The sequence below is a fragment of the Melopsittacus undulatus genome, chromosome 1 (genome assembly GCF_012275295.1).
Source record: "Melopsittacus undulatus isolate bMelUnd1 chromosome 1, bMelUnd1.mat.Z, whole genome shotgun sequence".
Classification (NCBI taxonomy): Eukaryota; Metazoa; Chordata; class Aves; order Psittaciformes; family Psittaculidae; genus Melopsittacus; species Melopsittacus undulatus.
The window spans coordinates 120,922,302-120,939,315 of NC_047527.1; the positions used below are offsets into that span (position 1 = coordinate 120,922,302).

General features: G+C 36.6%; 1 protein-coding gene across 2 annotated transcripts in view; it reads left to right on the forward strand.

Moving 5' to 3' along the window:
• CDK14 (cyclin dependent kinase 14) overlaps nucleotides 1–17,014 on the forward strand; it is a 318,203-nt gene that overhangs the window by 180,457 nt on the left and 120,732 nt on the right. For both annotated transcript variants that reach the window (XM_005152937.3, XM_031052481.2), the window contains exons 9-10: nucleotides 1,448–1,568; nucleotides 11,828–11,921. In XM_005152937.3, coding sequence (XP_005152994.2) covers nucleotides 1,448–1,568; nucleotides 11,828–11,921 — 215 coding nt within the window. The remainder of the gene's footprint in view (nucleotides 1–1,447; nucleotides 1,569–11,827; nucleotides 11,922–17,014) is intronic.

Below are 17,014 nucleotides of genomic sequence, written 5' to 3' on the forward strand. Positions count from 1 at the left end.
TGGTGGCTAAGTGCACAAACGTAAAAGAGATGGAAGTCTGAAAACTAAAAATAAAAAAGGTTATTCATATTTGAATTTTTTTTATTAAATTGTGGCATACAAGTTAAATTATTCCCCTACACTGGGCTAATTGCTATAATCAGCTGATAATGCAATCGACTGGCAAGATTTGCCATCATTACTATGGAGATATATTCACTGAGATTAACTGTTCTTAAATAGCTCCTCCAGTGTATTAAGCATAAAGGTGTAAAGGATTCTCATCTGCCCTTATGTGAATTCTTATGTTGCGTATTTCTTTATGAGTGTATGACTCTGCATTTTGGTTTCTGTAAGATGTAATACATGAAATTCTGTTTGAGTAATTTCATTTGTTTTGTGAAAGGGAAATAAGTAGTTGTTTGTTTGGGAAAACGCAAAAATCCCCGGTAGTGCATTTTCCTGATTTCCATTACCTGTGCATGTCCAGTGTTCCCAAGCAGGGGAGCAGATAGTTTCAAGATTGCAACTAGGAGCAAATTATTTGGAAAAGGTGTTTGCAGGCCCATGATGTGAACAGTCACCATAGCCCTGAAAATCTTTTCCCATTTCTTGGATGGCTACTGTAGGAGAGCTGTTAAAAAGTATGCTCTCTACTGTTTTTACCAGCATATGAGGGTCTCTTCTAAAATCTTTCCAATTTTACATGAGACATTATGGTTGTGTAGCAATATAAATTCTTTTAAATTACTTGACAAGCTTAAAAGACTGTTATTGTAAACAGTATATTTTTAGTAGGCCACAGATTTAATTGAAATGATTTCTGCTTCTGAGGTTGGTGCACTGCCAGTATACATTTGTTGAGAGAAAAGAATTCTACACATACCATTTTCTAAAGCATTACTGCAATATTAATATTTATTTAAATGGTAATGTGTAAGTGTTTCTACTGCTTTCAAATATAAACTTGAATAAGCAGGCTGGGGTTTGCAGTCTAAACTGTGGAAGGTTTCCTTAGGCTCCCCTGAAAAAAAACCCCAAATCTCATCTGTGGCACTGTTTGCCTGGGAGTTTCCTTTTCATTCCCTTTTTCTAAATAACATTGAAATGAAAAACTATCACTGCCTAAGGATGAACAGTTAATGGAAATCAAAATCTTTATCTGTCTTTTATTTGGGTATACCATAGTGTATATTTGCATTTCTCCTGGGCCTGTGGTTATCATTATGAAAAGCATATTTTATTATTCCTTCATAATATTCACAGGTCTGTTGAGCCAGGTACTAAATGATAGATGGTACCATGTTATTTTGTTAAGTAACTTATTCCAATACTAGACATAAAAATGCTTGCAACATGCTGTCATGTTATGTATGGTTGGTGCTCATATGTTCTTTTAGGATCGTAACTATACAACAGACTATTTCTTTGTTTTGTTTGCATTAATTTATTTGCATTTACCCCACAGGTCTTGCAAGAGCTAAATCAGTTCCCAGCCATACATATTCTAATGAAGTGGTAACCCTATGGTACAGGCCTCCAGATGTCCTTCTGGGATCAACAGAATATTCCACCTGCCTTGACATGTGGTAAGTATAGAATCCTTACACAGAACTCTATGTAGGTGTTTTAGCTCTGATTTTTTTTTTATATGTGTAAAATAAATATGTCACGGGATTAGTGGTACAGGTTAAAAAACTTGTGTAATCTCTGTGGTCCACTCAGTAGCTCCCTAAAGGAATCCCTCCTGCCAGCTCACTGTTTAGCAGCTGGTACCTGCTGTTGACACACAACTAGAAGAGCCATTGGTGCCTTGCAAGAGACTGAGTTGTTGCCTGACTTTTGTAGTCATAATGCGATACTTCGATATGATATGATAGGATACTTGTTTTGCAGAAGATAGACCTTCACCATGCCCAGCTGTAGCAAGGACAAACCCAGAATTCTCTGAATGCATGAATCTATTGTACTTGTTAGCAGTAAATCAGTGTGGCACATCACTGCATGGCTTTCTTTCAAACTTATAGATTTTATTTAGGCCTGCAGGTTTGAAAGGGTAGTTTGATGTGTACAGTATATAGCACTTTGCTCCTTTTTGATAGCATCGTTTAGTATTGTCTTGAAGAAAGGAGGTGTTTGGTTTTCTGACCAAGGTGGAGGCTCTTTGTTTATCCTGTAGGTTTTCAGGTCACAGGATCTCTGTAATCTGTACAAATCCTATAATTAGTAAGAGCTTCAACTGTGTTACTGGAAGCAATGAGTGTTGATTCAAGAAACAGAAATGTGGAAAAAATACTTTTCCTTGCAAAGAAAGCCTCATACTCCAGAAGACATATTTTTTTAATATGTATTTGACTTTTTAGATTTATACAACTCATTTTATTTGAGAAAAAAAATATAAATATATTGAGCAAGTTTCAGAAAAATATAATTTTTTTTTGTGTTTTGCTGAAATGTCTTTCTTTAATACAGGCAACATAAATGCAGAATAATGATTACGTTAAAATCTAGAGGTAATCATAAGATAAGGTTAAAAGGACCTTGTGTTTTCATATGGTGGGTGAATAGTATTTGTCAAGGTAATCTTGCAGAGTAGTACTGAAATTGATTGCCTATCAGGGAATTTTTTTTGCTGAGGAAGGGAACTAAGCATGACTGGGTTGTGTTTAGTCTTTAGCCAGCATCAGAGAATGTGGGGTGAAAAGCTGCGTTTTCCTTCCTCATCTCATTTGTTCCCATAGCACTGTTAAGTCTTGGCTCCTGGGGGCAGGAATAAGAAGCTGCAGGATTATTTCATTTAAAGGGGTTACAGAGTATAAATACTAGAATATCTAATACTGAAGAGAGTGTTTAATATAACTGGGCCTCTGGCTGCTTTAGTTCCTTGATTTTAAGGGTAGATGAACTAAAGCAGAAAAAGGTGGGTGAGCAAATGTTTCCAAATGTGAATGTTGCGGTACTGCAACTGAACCAGAGGCAAAGGAAGAATCTTCTGTATCAGCTCTGTGGTTTTCTTCAAACCATTCTTCACCTCACAGATAGAAAATAATTTCCCCCTGCATCTCAGCTTCTCAGCTATCCTAAAACCATCCTGTTTTCCCAAAGATCAGGCTCAACCTGGTATCTTCACAAACTGTATGCGAACTCCACGTCCCATCTGCTCCTGACATGCTGCAGTTGCCTCTTTTCCAATCTATACCTCGACTTGCGTAGGGTGAGGCAGGACAGCTGCATCAGAAGATGAAAATAGCTGGGAGACATAAATAGTTCTTTCCCCTCATTTAGTTAAAGTTCAGTTTATGTGTGTTCGGTGGTTGAGAGTTCCACATGTTTGTGTATGTGTGTAGATGCATGTCTCAATTTGTGAAGTACAAAGAGAATGAGAGAATATATGGAAAGGTGTAAAGAAACTCTAAGATGCTACTTTAGTCAAAAGAGACATTGGAAAATTATTTTTGAAAAAAAACTTACCAATTCTAAAAATTACTGCACTTTGAAATGAAGGGATTTTTTTACTGGTTTTGGTTTCTTTGCTTTGTTGGGGTTTTTTAACTGAACAAAGGGGTTTAAAACATTTTTTGATTCTCCCTGAAACTTATTCCACAAAGAAAAATAGTTCACTCAAAAGTTCAGTAGTTTGTCAAAAATAGATCTTTTAATGCCCCTCCCAATAATGATAATTAGTAAAAGACCTATTAAAGAGTCCAGTCAAACTATGTGGTGTTACTGTGATAGAGATCAAATTAAGCCATGCAGCTAATAGAAGCATTTCCAACTTACTGTAAATGCAGACCTAGTATTTTCTTCATAATCATATGTTTATATTCAAATTACATGGACAGCAGGGAAGATCAAGGAAGGACACAAAATGCCACGTCAGCATTCCAGGTCATTATGTTGGACAAAAATGATACAAGAGTACCAGGGAAGAACACAATAATTATGTCTTAAATTATACCAATAAATGATGTTCTCTTTTACAGAGTATTATTTCACATAGGTCTGAAAAAGATTCAGGTGGTTAGGGATAGAGGTGATGAGTTCTGCTTCAAATTAAAAACATCATTCTGCTCTGTTACAAGATTTGTAGCCCTTACAAAAATTTTGCTGCCCTGTACCCACTGGAGAGCTATGAAAAGCTTAGAAAAAAAGTCCTAGCAATAGTTTCTTTCACATGGCAGGAATTCATAGAGAGGCTCAGTTACTGCCACAATAGAAATCAGAATAAAGCAGATATATATTGAGTGTGACAAAAGAGCTTTAGGTTTTTACTTCTACAGTTTGCTGGGTTATCTGAGACAGTGCTTCCAGATTAATTGCAGACAGTGCTTCCAGATTAATTGCAAGAGGTACAGTTGCATGTTAAGGTCACTTATGCTTATTTGACACATCTAATAGTATGCTCTGCTGGAACACAGGCAGACTTGGGGCTTTATTTATACAGTGGTTGTACATAGCTGGGCCATAATTACATTAAAACCATTTAGTGGCTTCCCAGAGTGGGAGGAAGGGAGGCACGGAGAAACCTACCTACCATCAGATTCCAAGATAATTTGGTAATTTGTTATCAAAAGTGTATTTGTAGCATTAGCATTTTTATGCAATTACTGGCATTATGTCCTTATGGCAGATAGTGTGTGCACTCCTGTGTCCTTATTGATGATCCACATGATGACAAACGTAGACAGCCACTTCACTAAATATTTAAATACGGTTGAGGTAGAAAGCACAGCTATTTCTTCCATTTAGGGGGGAAAGGAAAAAAAAGATTAATGGCCTTTGCTATAGCCATGATAAATGACATTTCATGGGGGTTCCCCAGGAACGGAAAGTGGGGCTGCTTCTAAGTAGAAGACCAGCTGCATGAAAAAAAAAGAGTCCAAATACCAACCACTGGACAGTGGCTGGGAAGCAGGTGGCAGAGGCTGCGGGCTATTTTTATGCTTCATTTGCTGGTGTAGGGCATTAGGATAGTAACTAAAAGCTAATGATCCACATGCAGTGTTACATTCTCCTGTGTTCCTTTTTAAATAGCCACTGGCAATAAAATAATATTAATGAAGACGTACATGCATTAGTGGTGTCAGGCTCGTGATGGCAATCAATGTGGTGGGCTTTGTGATTTACTGCTGACAGCATTTAGTGCAGAGGCATTGTGTGAATGTACTATACTACCCATGACTGCATCAAAGAGTTGTGATAACCTTTGATATACCCCTTTTTTTTCCTTTGTCCTCTTGTTGAGGACTTACTGGTAGCTAGTAAAATGGCTTTGAATTGCCTCTGGTGTAACTTGTCCTAAGCCTTGAATTTTACAGTCCTTTGAAAGTCAATGTAACAATAAGCTTCAATACGTAAAGGATTTATGTTTTACTAAAACCCATATGTAAGTAGTATAGAAACAGAGGGAAAAGAATTCCCAAATGAGCCTATTCTGTTTGTTCCTTAAAGGAATAATATAGTATCAGTAAATGAAGTAGTTTAAACAAATTATTAAATCCTTTTTGATTCTGGTAATGTGTACACTGCTACATCTGGGTTGCTTACATCAAGAAGCCACTAGGGATATTTTATTTTGAAGTACAGCTGTCTTTTAACAACTGGTGATTTTTTGCATATCCCGTTCTTTTGCTTTTAAAAAATACATTCTTAGTCAGAGTTCAGGTAAACTGAGAAGTTATGGGCTGTGACGTATTTTAAATTCGCTTTTATTAAGTAACATCAGCTATGTTTAGTGTTGTGGAAGAAATCACTTAAAGCTGAGCAGTCAAACGTTATGAAACTGCTTATTAAATCACTGTTATTTAACTTTGTAACATCTGGATTGATATACATGATTTCAAATCTGATCTTAACTTAGGGAAAGCTCTTCATATGGAATTTTTATATCGTATTATTAGAAAAATAAATGGTTCTTTTCAGGAACACACCACTTCTCACACATAGCCTACTCTGAGTGCAGATTTGAGTACTCACTGTAATTCCATGCACGCTTCTGTGAATATTTGACCGATGAAGACCTATGACAGTAATTAAGATATTTATTAAATAAAAATGGATCTTGTCTTAGACACAGGTGCACTAAATTATGTTTTTACACGGGGGATATTACAAAGGCATCTTTATCCAGTTTCTGCTGTAAACAGTCTGCAGTGAGAGAAATCTGAGAGCAGGAGTCCCAGTACGCCCTGAAGAAATACTGACTGGGACCTGAGCTAGAAAACAGCATAGGGTAAATTAGTTCTTTTGCCCTCAGTGTTCTTTATGATTATGACTTCCACTCCAAAGAAACGCTAATCTGTAGAATATTAAGGTGAGGATTTTGCGATAACTATCACGGTGCTGTTAATTAAACTTCTTTCATTGTCAGTGAGTTCTTCAATACTTTTATAATCTGAATTAGCTTTTGATTGGAAAATTCTCTTCAGGTCAAATTCATAGAAACACTGTGTGTGTGAGGAAACGGTCTTGGTCTGTAGTTACTGGAAGGGCATTTCAATTCCTGTCTAAAAACTATTTTCATCCATTTGGAACATAAGATTGGCAGTCAGTTTTCCACTACTGGAAATACGTTTCATGTGTGTCAAGAAAGTATCTCATTGGGGTATCTGGATCCAGAAGAGAAAACCAGGCAGAACATGTTCAACAGAAAAGTATCTCATGACAAAGTATTCCACAAGTTTGACAATTGTTTTCTCGAGCTTTTTCTGCATTCTGCTTTTCAGAATAAGTCTAATAGAAAGATACCTGTGAAAGGATATCAATCATGTGTGTTTTAATCCCTCATGAATATAATATTTCTTAATATCCCATATTAAGCATTGTTACAGGGGGTTGGGTCACAAAATGAATTTCTGAAGTTTTTATTTCTAGGTAGTTCAGTGACACAGGCAACTCTTCACCTGTAATTCCAATTGCTTCAAGACTGACTAAAGAATACTTTGAACTGTCGTACCTTCAAGTATATTATTTTTCGTTCATTGCATCTCCTTTCTGGAGAAATTTTAATACTGTTCTTTGCCATCATGGGAGGGAAATTGTACTTCACTCATTACTTCTCATGTGAGAACTGTAATCTGCTTGCCTTATTGCCCCTGTTCTTTGACTAGACCATATCTCCATTTACTTGGTATTCATAAAACCCTTCATAAAATCCTTCCCCTTCTGAAAATCCTGCATGCTGAAAACAGGCTTCATGATCAGATAGAAACCTTCTGTGAAGACCCAGCATAGGACTTCACTATGATGAAGTCAGGTACTGAGTTTTACCACCTGCACTGAACTTACTAGAAGGCAGATCTGTTCAGAGCAGAAAGTTCAACACTTTAAAACATGTCTAGTAAGCATACAGACTTTCTGTAATCTTTATTTAAGTGTAAACTAAAACTTGTTTTGAAAAGAACTAATTTCAGAGTATGTCTGTAGTCCCTTTTATGGATCCATCAAGAAAAATCAGAATATTAATTCAAGGAAACAACCCTAATAATTTTTTATACATTACACCTCACCAAAGCTTTTATATTATTTTTTAAACAGTATTCAAGTAGAAATAGCCTTGAGATTCTTCCTGTCACATTATGGGTCTTTGTTACACAGAGATAGGAATGTGAATTCTTAGGCAAAAAAAACATAAACCAAACCCACCAGTAAGCAAGTTAATTTTAAGGGAGTACCCTCTTGAATTATAAAAGCTGTGCAGAAAAAAGAGCAGTTTCCTGAGGCATTCAACTTCATTTTTACAGGCTCATTTACTATGTCAATTTACATGCAAGAGTAACCCATTTAGCTGTGCTTACTCAGCATAAAGGTGTATGGTGGCAGCCAGAGTCCCAGGAAATTAAGCAGGACAATGGAAGAGCAATATTAGATGGTATGGCCACATATGGTGTCATCAATACATCAATAGGTTTAGTCACACTTTTTGTCATCAGAGGGTAAGCCACCCATTTCAACATTAAATGGCTGTCACTTTTACTTTGCAGGGTTATCCTATGCTGGATCACTGAAAAGATCTCTGAACAAAGTCGCAGCGTTTGGCTTATTTATTCAAAATCTGAAGTGCTATAAAAAGAGTAGGAAAATTTGAATTTAGTACACTGAAATTAGTTAGGCAAATGTTCTTTTGTCACAAATTATTTCTCAAGCACTTCCTGAAGATGTTGTATGCCGAGTATGCACAAATTATACATAAATAACATACCCTTGGAGATGCACACACATTAAAGCCAAGTTATTTTTCTGTATTTCATATTTCAAAAAGCAATGTGTGTCACAGAAACTAGAGATGGGTGCAATCTGTGAAGTCATTTTATCCACCCTCCTGTTAATCCAAGTCTGTTCCCTGATGAATATTCTTAAGTGTTTCAGCTTGTCTAGTGTTACACAACTGTAACTGTGGAGCTTCAAGTCCATTGGGAGGCTGGGGGATAGCACAATTTTTAAGTGTATTTCTCTAACACTCAACCTGAAATTTTTATTTGCTAAAAGCATTCTGCTATTTCTAGTTATCCTATCTTGTATCTACCTACAGTTCTGGGAACTATTAAAATCCTAATCAGTTCTTCCCTGTTCTTCCCTGCATAATTTTAAATATAGACTCATCATGTTCTCCCTGTCCCTTGTCTTTTCTTGTAGCCAAGAATGACATTGTTCTCTTAATTTTTCCTTACAAGCCACTTCTTCTGGCACAAAAATAATTCCTACTTTGCTCAAAAATATCTGTAACCCATTTAATAGTTTGTGAAGTTTACAAAAACAAGACTAAATTTCAAGGCCTATTAGAAACTTTACTTCTTTGCATGCTCAGGGTGTGTGCACTTACACTTTGTGATTCAGCAATCCTATTATATACTCAGTTTCTACTTGCTGTGAACCTAAATTTCACTGGTACCACTAAGACATCTAAAATACCGTCCAGCCATCTTGAAGCCTGTAGTGTTGTTATAGCTTTCTGGGTACTTCTATCAATTCAATGTCATGCTTCTTTTTTTTAATTATTCTTTTCCCTTTTTTAATATTCATTAAGTCTTCTGTTTCTGTAGACTTATTCTTCAGTGGGCTTAATACCATAACCTTTGAAACCAAGCATAAGCTTAATTTTCAAGTGGGCCAAAAGGATGGAAGTTCTCCAACTCAGACCTTGAAGGTTGTTTATGCTTCTTTCCTCAATGATTTTAATAATCTTTGTATTTTTGTATTATTTGTTTCTATAACTCCAATACTCTTTCAGTCTCATTTCAGTGTGTGACTAAATGGAGTATTAGGTTACACAAAAGTCCAAGACACACAATAAGGTTCTTCTTTCCAAGCAGGGAATTTTTCTTCACTAGGGTTGTTCGTAATTCTCACTTGCTTTTTGGCTCATGCTTATGTCAGATCCACTAAAAGTGGAAAATTCTGTAAATAGATTATGTGAAAAAATATAAAACTTGGCAAAATCTTCCTGCTGCCTTTACAGCATTTCTATTCAAACAGCTATCTGAAGATTCTCTGCAGACACTAGTACATGCCCTCAATGATACACTGGTTTAATCAAATGCCTGTTTTCTGGTTGCAAGAATAGAACTTTAATCCTCTTTTCTTTAGTCTAAATTCAATTGTTTTATTTCTCATCCTGAATAAATAGCTTCTGACTGAAATCTTGAAATTTTCCTTGCCTGAGATCCTAATACTGTTTATAAGTATTTGACTAAGATAAATTGTGCCTATCTGTGCCTAATGAAGCACTAACCAGACTAAATGATGAATGGCAGTTCAATCAATTCAGTTCATTCGGTAACCAGCAGAAGCATATGGAATGTAAATTTTAACCTCTCTTTTGTAAACACCTGAACTGTTCTAAAATTGGACTGGAACTGTGCTTTCCAAAGTTTTCTCTACTTTTCAGTGCCTAAGGAGAAGCTTTGCTTAATATACCTGTGCTTTGGGATGTAGAATTAGAAAATAGTGATGCTTGTTTAATTTTCTTCTTCAAGAAATTTGACTATAAACTCTCATTTTCCTGCAATGTAAAATTATTTCATTAGTGTTAGAACAAGGGTTAATGGGTTAAAGCTTAAACAGGAGAAGTTTAGATTGGATATAAGGAGGAATTTCTTTACTGTAAGGCTGGTGAGGCACTGGAATGGGTTGCCCAGGGAAGCTGTGAATGCTCCATCCCTGGTGGTGTTCAAGGCCAAGTTGGATAGGGTCTTGCTTGACATGGTTTAGTGTGAGGTGTCCCTGCCCATCGCAGGGGGGGGTTTGAACTTGATGATCTTAAGGTCGTTTCCAACCCTAACTATTCTATGATTCTATGCTTCTATGATTCTGTGATTCTGTGATTCTATTTAGTGGTCAAAGCCTTCAGAAATGAGTAAAGCATGTGTTGTCTGCTGATAATTGTAGTTAAGTAGTATCTATAAATACTCAGCTTTGGCCTTGGTGAAAATATGCAATCAATTTTCATTAAGTTGTTTTATTCTAGAACCAGTTCCTTACCAATATATGCACTCATACCCGTAAAATTAAATGCTACTTTCTGAATGCATCATCAGGATGCATAAGCAATGAAAACGTATGTAATTACTACATTCCAAATAATTTCTGTCTTGAAAAAAGTTAAATTAGAGGTTATTGCTGGGATTTTCTGTACAGAAACACAGCTCCCAATTTCAAGGAAAGGTGGTACCATAGTTAATTTTCCAAATTCTTGGTTCATTTTGTTATATATTTGGGGCTATAGAATCAGCATTTCTTTTGGGTGAAGGGGTTTTTATGTGCTTTCATACAGAGACATACAGCATGTAGGTGTTTGCATGCAGAAGTTGTAGAAAAATGTATGTAGCAAAATGTAATTGAACAAGTTAAAATAGATATTTAATTTGATAGCCAAGGGGGGTATTTACTCTTAAAATTATTTTTGCTGAGGGAACAAGCAACTCCTGAGCTTTCTTTAACCAGAAAGAATGTAGGTGCAAGTCTGTGATTTGTTTCACTTTTCAGATGAAGTCCACAGGTTATCTGAAATTTGAATTAGAGTCACAGAAGCTTTCCTGTGCTTTTGAGAACCCATCCTTTGTGCTGTAGTTAGTACATCTCAGATATTTTTTCCTTCTGATTTCCCAGTACTTCTGCTTAACTGGGTGGGATGAGGGGGACTCATGTGAAGTACCTTCTGAGAGATACCATGAACAGGAGCAGTAGTGGGATGGCTGTTAAAGCAGGAAGAGGCGGAAGTCTGTGGCTGCTCAGCCCATTGCAGCACCTCTCAGCCAGAGCTTCTGGGAGATGGGGTCAGCAGCCCCCAGAGTTATGGGCTTTGAGTTTCCTTCTTTTATGCTAGAAGAGGGAAGGAGAAAGTCCAAGCAAGCCCGTCCCTGAAGTCATATACATTTGTGCAGTAGCTCAGTTTAGTGGCTGTGAGCAGCCACATGCCTTTTTCCTTTGTACTCATCTTTTTCCAGGTCTTCCTCCTGTGACAAGCCCTTGAAGTTTGCCTCTGTGCCGTAGTCCTGTTCCCATTCAGCATTCTTCCAAGGGTGCTCTCTCACTGCCATTCCCACATCCTGTTGGCTGAGAAGCACTCACACAGAGACCAGCTACTGCGCCTGTATAGGTCTCAACAGCTACCAGCCATATTCCTGCAACCTCTACACTTGCCTTCAAACACATGAGAAGCATTCATACATATACATTGTTTTTAGTAAATGTGCATGCTTGTCCTTCAGCTTGGCATTGATTTTAAAAAATACGTAAATAAGTATTATTTAAATCTTGGTAATGGAGACAGAACCATTGTTGCTGTCCATTTAATCTATAACAAATCCTTCTAACATTGCATACTTTCTTTTTCTTTTTTCCTCTGTAGGGGAGTGGGTTGTATCTTTGTAGAAATGATTCAAGGGGTCGCTGCTTTTCCAGGAATGAAAGACATTCAAGATCAACTTGAAAGGATATTTCTGGTGAGTACTTTATTGTTGAAGTAATGTGCCCAAGATAACAAAGGGTTGATTTATAAATGTTCACATATTTCTTTGTGTCAGGAATTAAATCACTGACAGAGCCAAGGATCAGAAGTCTAGTCCACAAGCTAGATAAAGGTTACTGGGTGTAGTTTTGAAGACTGTGTAATAAGTCCAGATCCTAATTTTTTCAAATAATCTACAGAAAGGTTTTTATACAGTTGTGGAAAAAGCTTTCCAAATGTAAGGCAATGGAAATCCAGCCAGTTTGTCATCCTCAGTTTGCAAGTGATCAAAACCAACTACTCTGGCTGGTGCTCTATTGATCTGATGCTAATATTACAATGACAAGGGAAGCCACTGCTCACCCAGATACCAGCCGAAGAGCTGAAGTGGCTTCTGGTACTGTGGAGAGGCCATCAGGGAAAGCAGCTTCTTTCTTCAAGTTGGCAATCTCTGGTTTGCTTCTGATGGCAGATTTAGAAGGGAAGGATGAATATACCCTTGCTTTTAAAAGTTATTTTGTTAGGAGCCATTGATTTCAAATGCAGAGGGTTTTGGGGGATTCTTTTTTGGCCTATAGGGAGGGAAAAAGACCCATCTTTCATAATGTGCTTATAAAAATTACATTCTTCATTTTACTCAGGCTTGCTTGTATTATATCTCTTGTTGGGACACCAGGGAATTTAGCAACTTCTTTTAGGAATGATTCAGAAAAAAATACCTCTCTAAGTGAAGACCTTATTTGATTATGATATAAAAATACTTCATTTTCTGTAAAATACTTTGCTGTTCTGCCTACTTGGCTAATACCCTGAAAATCCTGTGCTGTGGAAAAATAGCTGTGCTGCAGCATACACAAGGAGCAGCAATTCTGAGCAGTTCCTGTGACGTGTCTAATTGCTTCGATTGTTTGCCAGCTCGTGTATTTTAAGCTAGCAACTCCTGGGCCAGTTTTAGGGTTTTGTTTTCTTAAATTCTTCTCATTTATTGGGATGAATTTTCCTCCTTATTTATAGAACATGACATTTTTAAAACAATAAATTCCTCTTTGGGGCTTCAGTTAATTTACTGTGGTAAAAGTTAATGTTTTTGCTATGGAAATTAAGTAGAGTTCTAACAGCAGAAATCAGCACTTCCTTTACTGGGGCCTTTTTGTACTATATCATAAGAGATCATATGATACAGTGGCAGTGATAGGTATACCATATATACCTAGTTTTGTGTGCCTTTTGTAAACCTTTTGTATATTCCCATTTTCTTTTCTCTTACCTATCTTTGCAATCATTTGTGTGTTAAAATGCCAAAAGAAATACACCCTAGGAAGAAATTTGAGGCCAGCTGTTTTTTTAATTGTGTTTTAAAACTTCTGCCGCAAATATTGAGAATGGTGTTGAAATACCAAGGGATAATGTACTGATACTGTTTCTTTAATTTGATCTTTTACAAACCTTCAAGTAAAAAGATAAAATTTGGACTGGATAGTTTTATGGTCCATTGTAAATCAGAGTTAATTTTTAAAATCCTGATTAATTAGGCTTGCTAATGAAAGTGTCTAGTTACCCTTAGCTAAATAGTTTCAGTGAGTGCCTTCCTAATGTACTCTAAGCATCATTAAGAATTAAAGTTATCTATTTAAAAGTTATAAACCAGGATTATTCTTGTTTGGTTTTGTATTTGAACAGAAGGATTAAATTCATTCATTCTCCAGTGGATCATGTGGTATGGTAGTTAATGGTGCTGAAGTACAAAATTAATCAGGTTGTTACACTAGATAACTAATACAATTAACTGCCACACAGTGAGCACTTACACAGCTGTGAAAGAAACAGATGAAACCAATTAAAGACTTTTCCACAAAGTCTTCTCATAGTTTACATTTTCAACATCCAAGAGTGATGCTTTTCTTGTAATAAAGGGTAGACTTCTGAAAATGGTTTGAGGTACAGTCCACCTTCATACTAATCCATTTGTCCTGTAGTCCTCTTCTGAAATACACAACTTGCAACAAAAGGTATGTATTGTATTTGTTGCCATTGTTATTAGTCATAGTTAGACATCCATAGCACATATGAGTCCAGGTTGCAGCTCGAGGCTTTTAGGGAATCAGTTACATTCCATTAGGAAAGTTACAAAATGCTAAGAAAGAATAGTTAGGAAACGTGAACTGAATTTAATGTGAATAACAGTTTAAAATTCTTTGATTTCCTATTGTATAATTTCAGATTATTGCATAAATTAAATTAAACAACATTGTATGTATGCTGTTTCAGTGGAGGTCAAAGAGAGTGTCTAAATGCTTTTGTATCTTTGCCATTGGCATTCTTCACATATCTTCATAGCGAGAGTAGATGCAATCCAGCACGCCACATATGTTCCTCGTTACAATTGATATTTATTTATGTTTAATAACGACTTAAGTGGTTGTATACAGTAGATTAAGAACAGAGATTGATCTTTCAGTTTTGTTTAAGAAGTTTTCTCTTTGTGCTTGTGTTTCCTGACTTCTATTGTTCCCAACACGTGTGGGTTTTTAAATGGCAGTATACACTGATTCTCTATTTCTGTTACAGCTGCTGCTTATAATAATCACTCTCAGGTTGAGAGTGCATGAGACAGGATGAAGCTTCAATGGAGTATACATGTAACAGTAAAACTATGGGAATAGGAAAAATATGTGAGGCAATCTGTTGAATCAAAATAAAACTACATAAAATTGAGAAATATCATTTGGCTTCTGAGAGCCCTGTACTGAGGAGAATTGACAGCTCCTTGGATCTGGTGATGCTCAGCATGAATTAGTTGAATGTTAAAGCTGATTACACTGAGAAGCCTGCAGTATGCCTGTGCATGCCTTATGCTGAGCCACACTGGAGGTACCAACTTGGCTATAGCTGTGATTTTGATATAAAGATGTGCTTTTATACTTGCTGTTTTAACAGATTCAGACCAGATCAGAGTTGAATTTCCTATACTAACTTCATTTTTCTTCTGGAGAGAATTTTTTAAGTGGGTAGGAATTTCTGTCTTATCCACTTTACGTGAAGTTTCTGAGAGCCACTATAGATCAAAGTGAATTTTTCTCCTGGGCTCTGAAGCCTTCCCGATAAGGGAATAATCTGTGCGTTGGCTGAACTTTAGTCTTGGTGCCAACTACACTGAAAATTACATTTCACTGCAAGAATAAAGTACAAAGAGTCCTCCTGATACTGTGCAGATCTCTGCACAGGCAGGACAACAGCATTTAAATGCTGTTTTATCTGTAAATAGGCATTCACTCTGCAAACACAGTTGTGGGATGTGTGCGCGCCGCAGGAGCATCACGCTGCAGGTAGCATGGCACAGCAGGAGTGGGAGCTTGCAGCCAGAAGCTTCTGTCTTTCCTGACATGCATAGCACAAAAAGCTGAGGATTCCTCTCTGGTATTGCTCTACTGGGGGCCATAATGCACAGTATTAAAAAGTAATTAAAAGAGAAAAGCATCCATTCGTTGGGCTCAGCACCCTCATATGCCAACGGGCGATGCCACAAATGCTGGTTGCCTGAATGGAGCTGTATAGCAAAAGACTCTCAAGAGTTTGCAGTTTCAGATAGTTATGAACAATGGCATTTTCCTTTTAAATGCAAATAGAAGTTTTACTTCTGTTACTGAAGATTTAAAAAGCTAGCAATATTTTTTCTTTTATAAATATATACATATACACATACATATATGTATGACTACACACCTGCAGTCTATTGTATCATATAATACTGTCTAGGAGTGTTTCCTCCATGACTCTAAAGTTAACAGGCGTATGTGAAGCTGTAGAGCTTTCTCCTTATGGCTCTTTATCTGAAGGTTTCCTTCATGTCACTGACATCCTCTAAAGCTTACACTTTTGTTTAAGCTTACAATGGACCCAAAGGAACCATGCTTTCTGATATGTTGTGTTAAGAACTTTTGGGAAGCTAGCAATGCTAAACCCAGGGGATGAGTACTTTTAACTACTGGGTTTTGAAGTTTATCTGTGTAATGAGGTATTTAGTCAAATTTATTGGTCTTTTAGTCCTGTTTCATTATTAAATACGTGTTTTTATGTCACTTGGTACATACTTTAGCTCTAAAACATTTTTCATCTTTGATGGAATAGATGTATTTGTGAGGCTGGCTCCAAGCTGTAATTTTGCAGGCATGGTACCTATGGTGCGTTATATGTTGCAGGTGATGAATCTGATTGGAGAAAAAAGTCTTCATCTTTGTAAAATAGATAGTGCTTGCTTAGCGGGGGAAGTTTTCAATAAACAGGTTGTGTTTCCCTCTCATCTCTCTCCATTTTCCTTCCATCAATGAGGAAAATGGGGGTTTGTGGGTTTTTTTTCTGAAACTCTAATCCTGACTGCTGAGTTCTGTCTTCTATAATGCAGCATGGATATAGAATGAGAGAAGTACACGTATTATATGCTGCTAATGAATTTACCTCTGCTTTGCTTAATTATAATAATATGCAAAGTATTTCACTTCTCTTCAGCACCACTGAAATTAATTAAATAAATAGCAGGCTTCTATACCTGTAGGTCTTCTCTTTGAAGTTGTTAGCACTTATTCAGTATTTTGCTGCAGTTGCCTGCAGGTTTGCACTGATACCACTTTTACAAGGTTCCTCTCTGGGCTTTATGTCTTATGCCAAACTTCAAATGAAAGTAATTCTGAAGTAGGCGAGTGTGAGATGAACTAACCTTTAAAATGATCTTTAAAAACCAAAGTAAATCTTCTATGTATTCATACTTTGTAAAGGATTTTGGATTTTAAAGGTTTCTTTTTACAGAGTTTAAGCTCAGTTTTAGCTCTCTGACTGCACTGTATTGTCTTCTGTATCACTGCATGTGTAGTCTTTTTCCCTTATGACAGGGAACAAGGTATTTGCTGTTAAATTGCATTTGCTCTCATAAAGAACTCCTGTCCTCACCATGTCTGCTTAGCCATAGTCTGTGTTGTTCTCTGCCTTATATCGTTAAACCCATATGGTACTGGGCAAACAAACTAGGCCTAGGATTTAAAAATAGCAATGCTGTAGAAGTGTAGGAAATTTTTTTTGAGGAATATAGCCTAT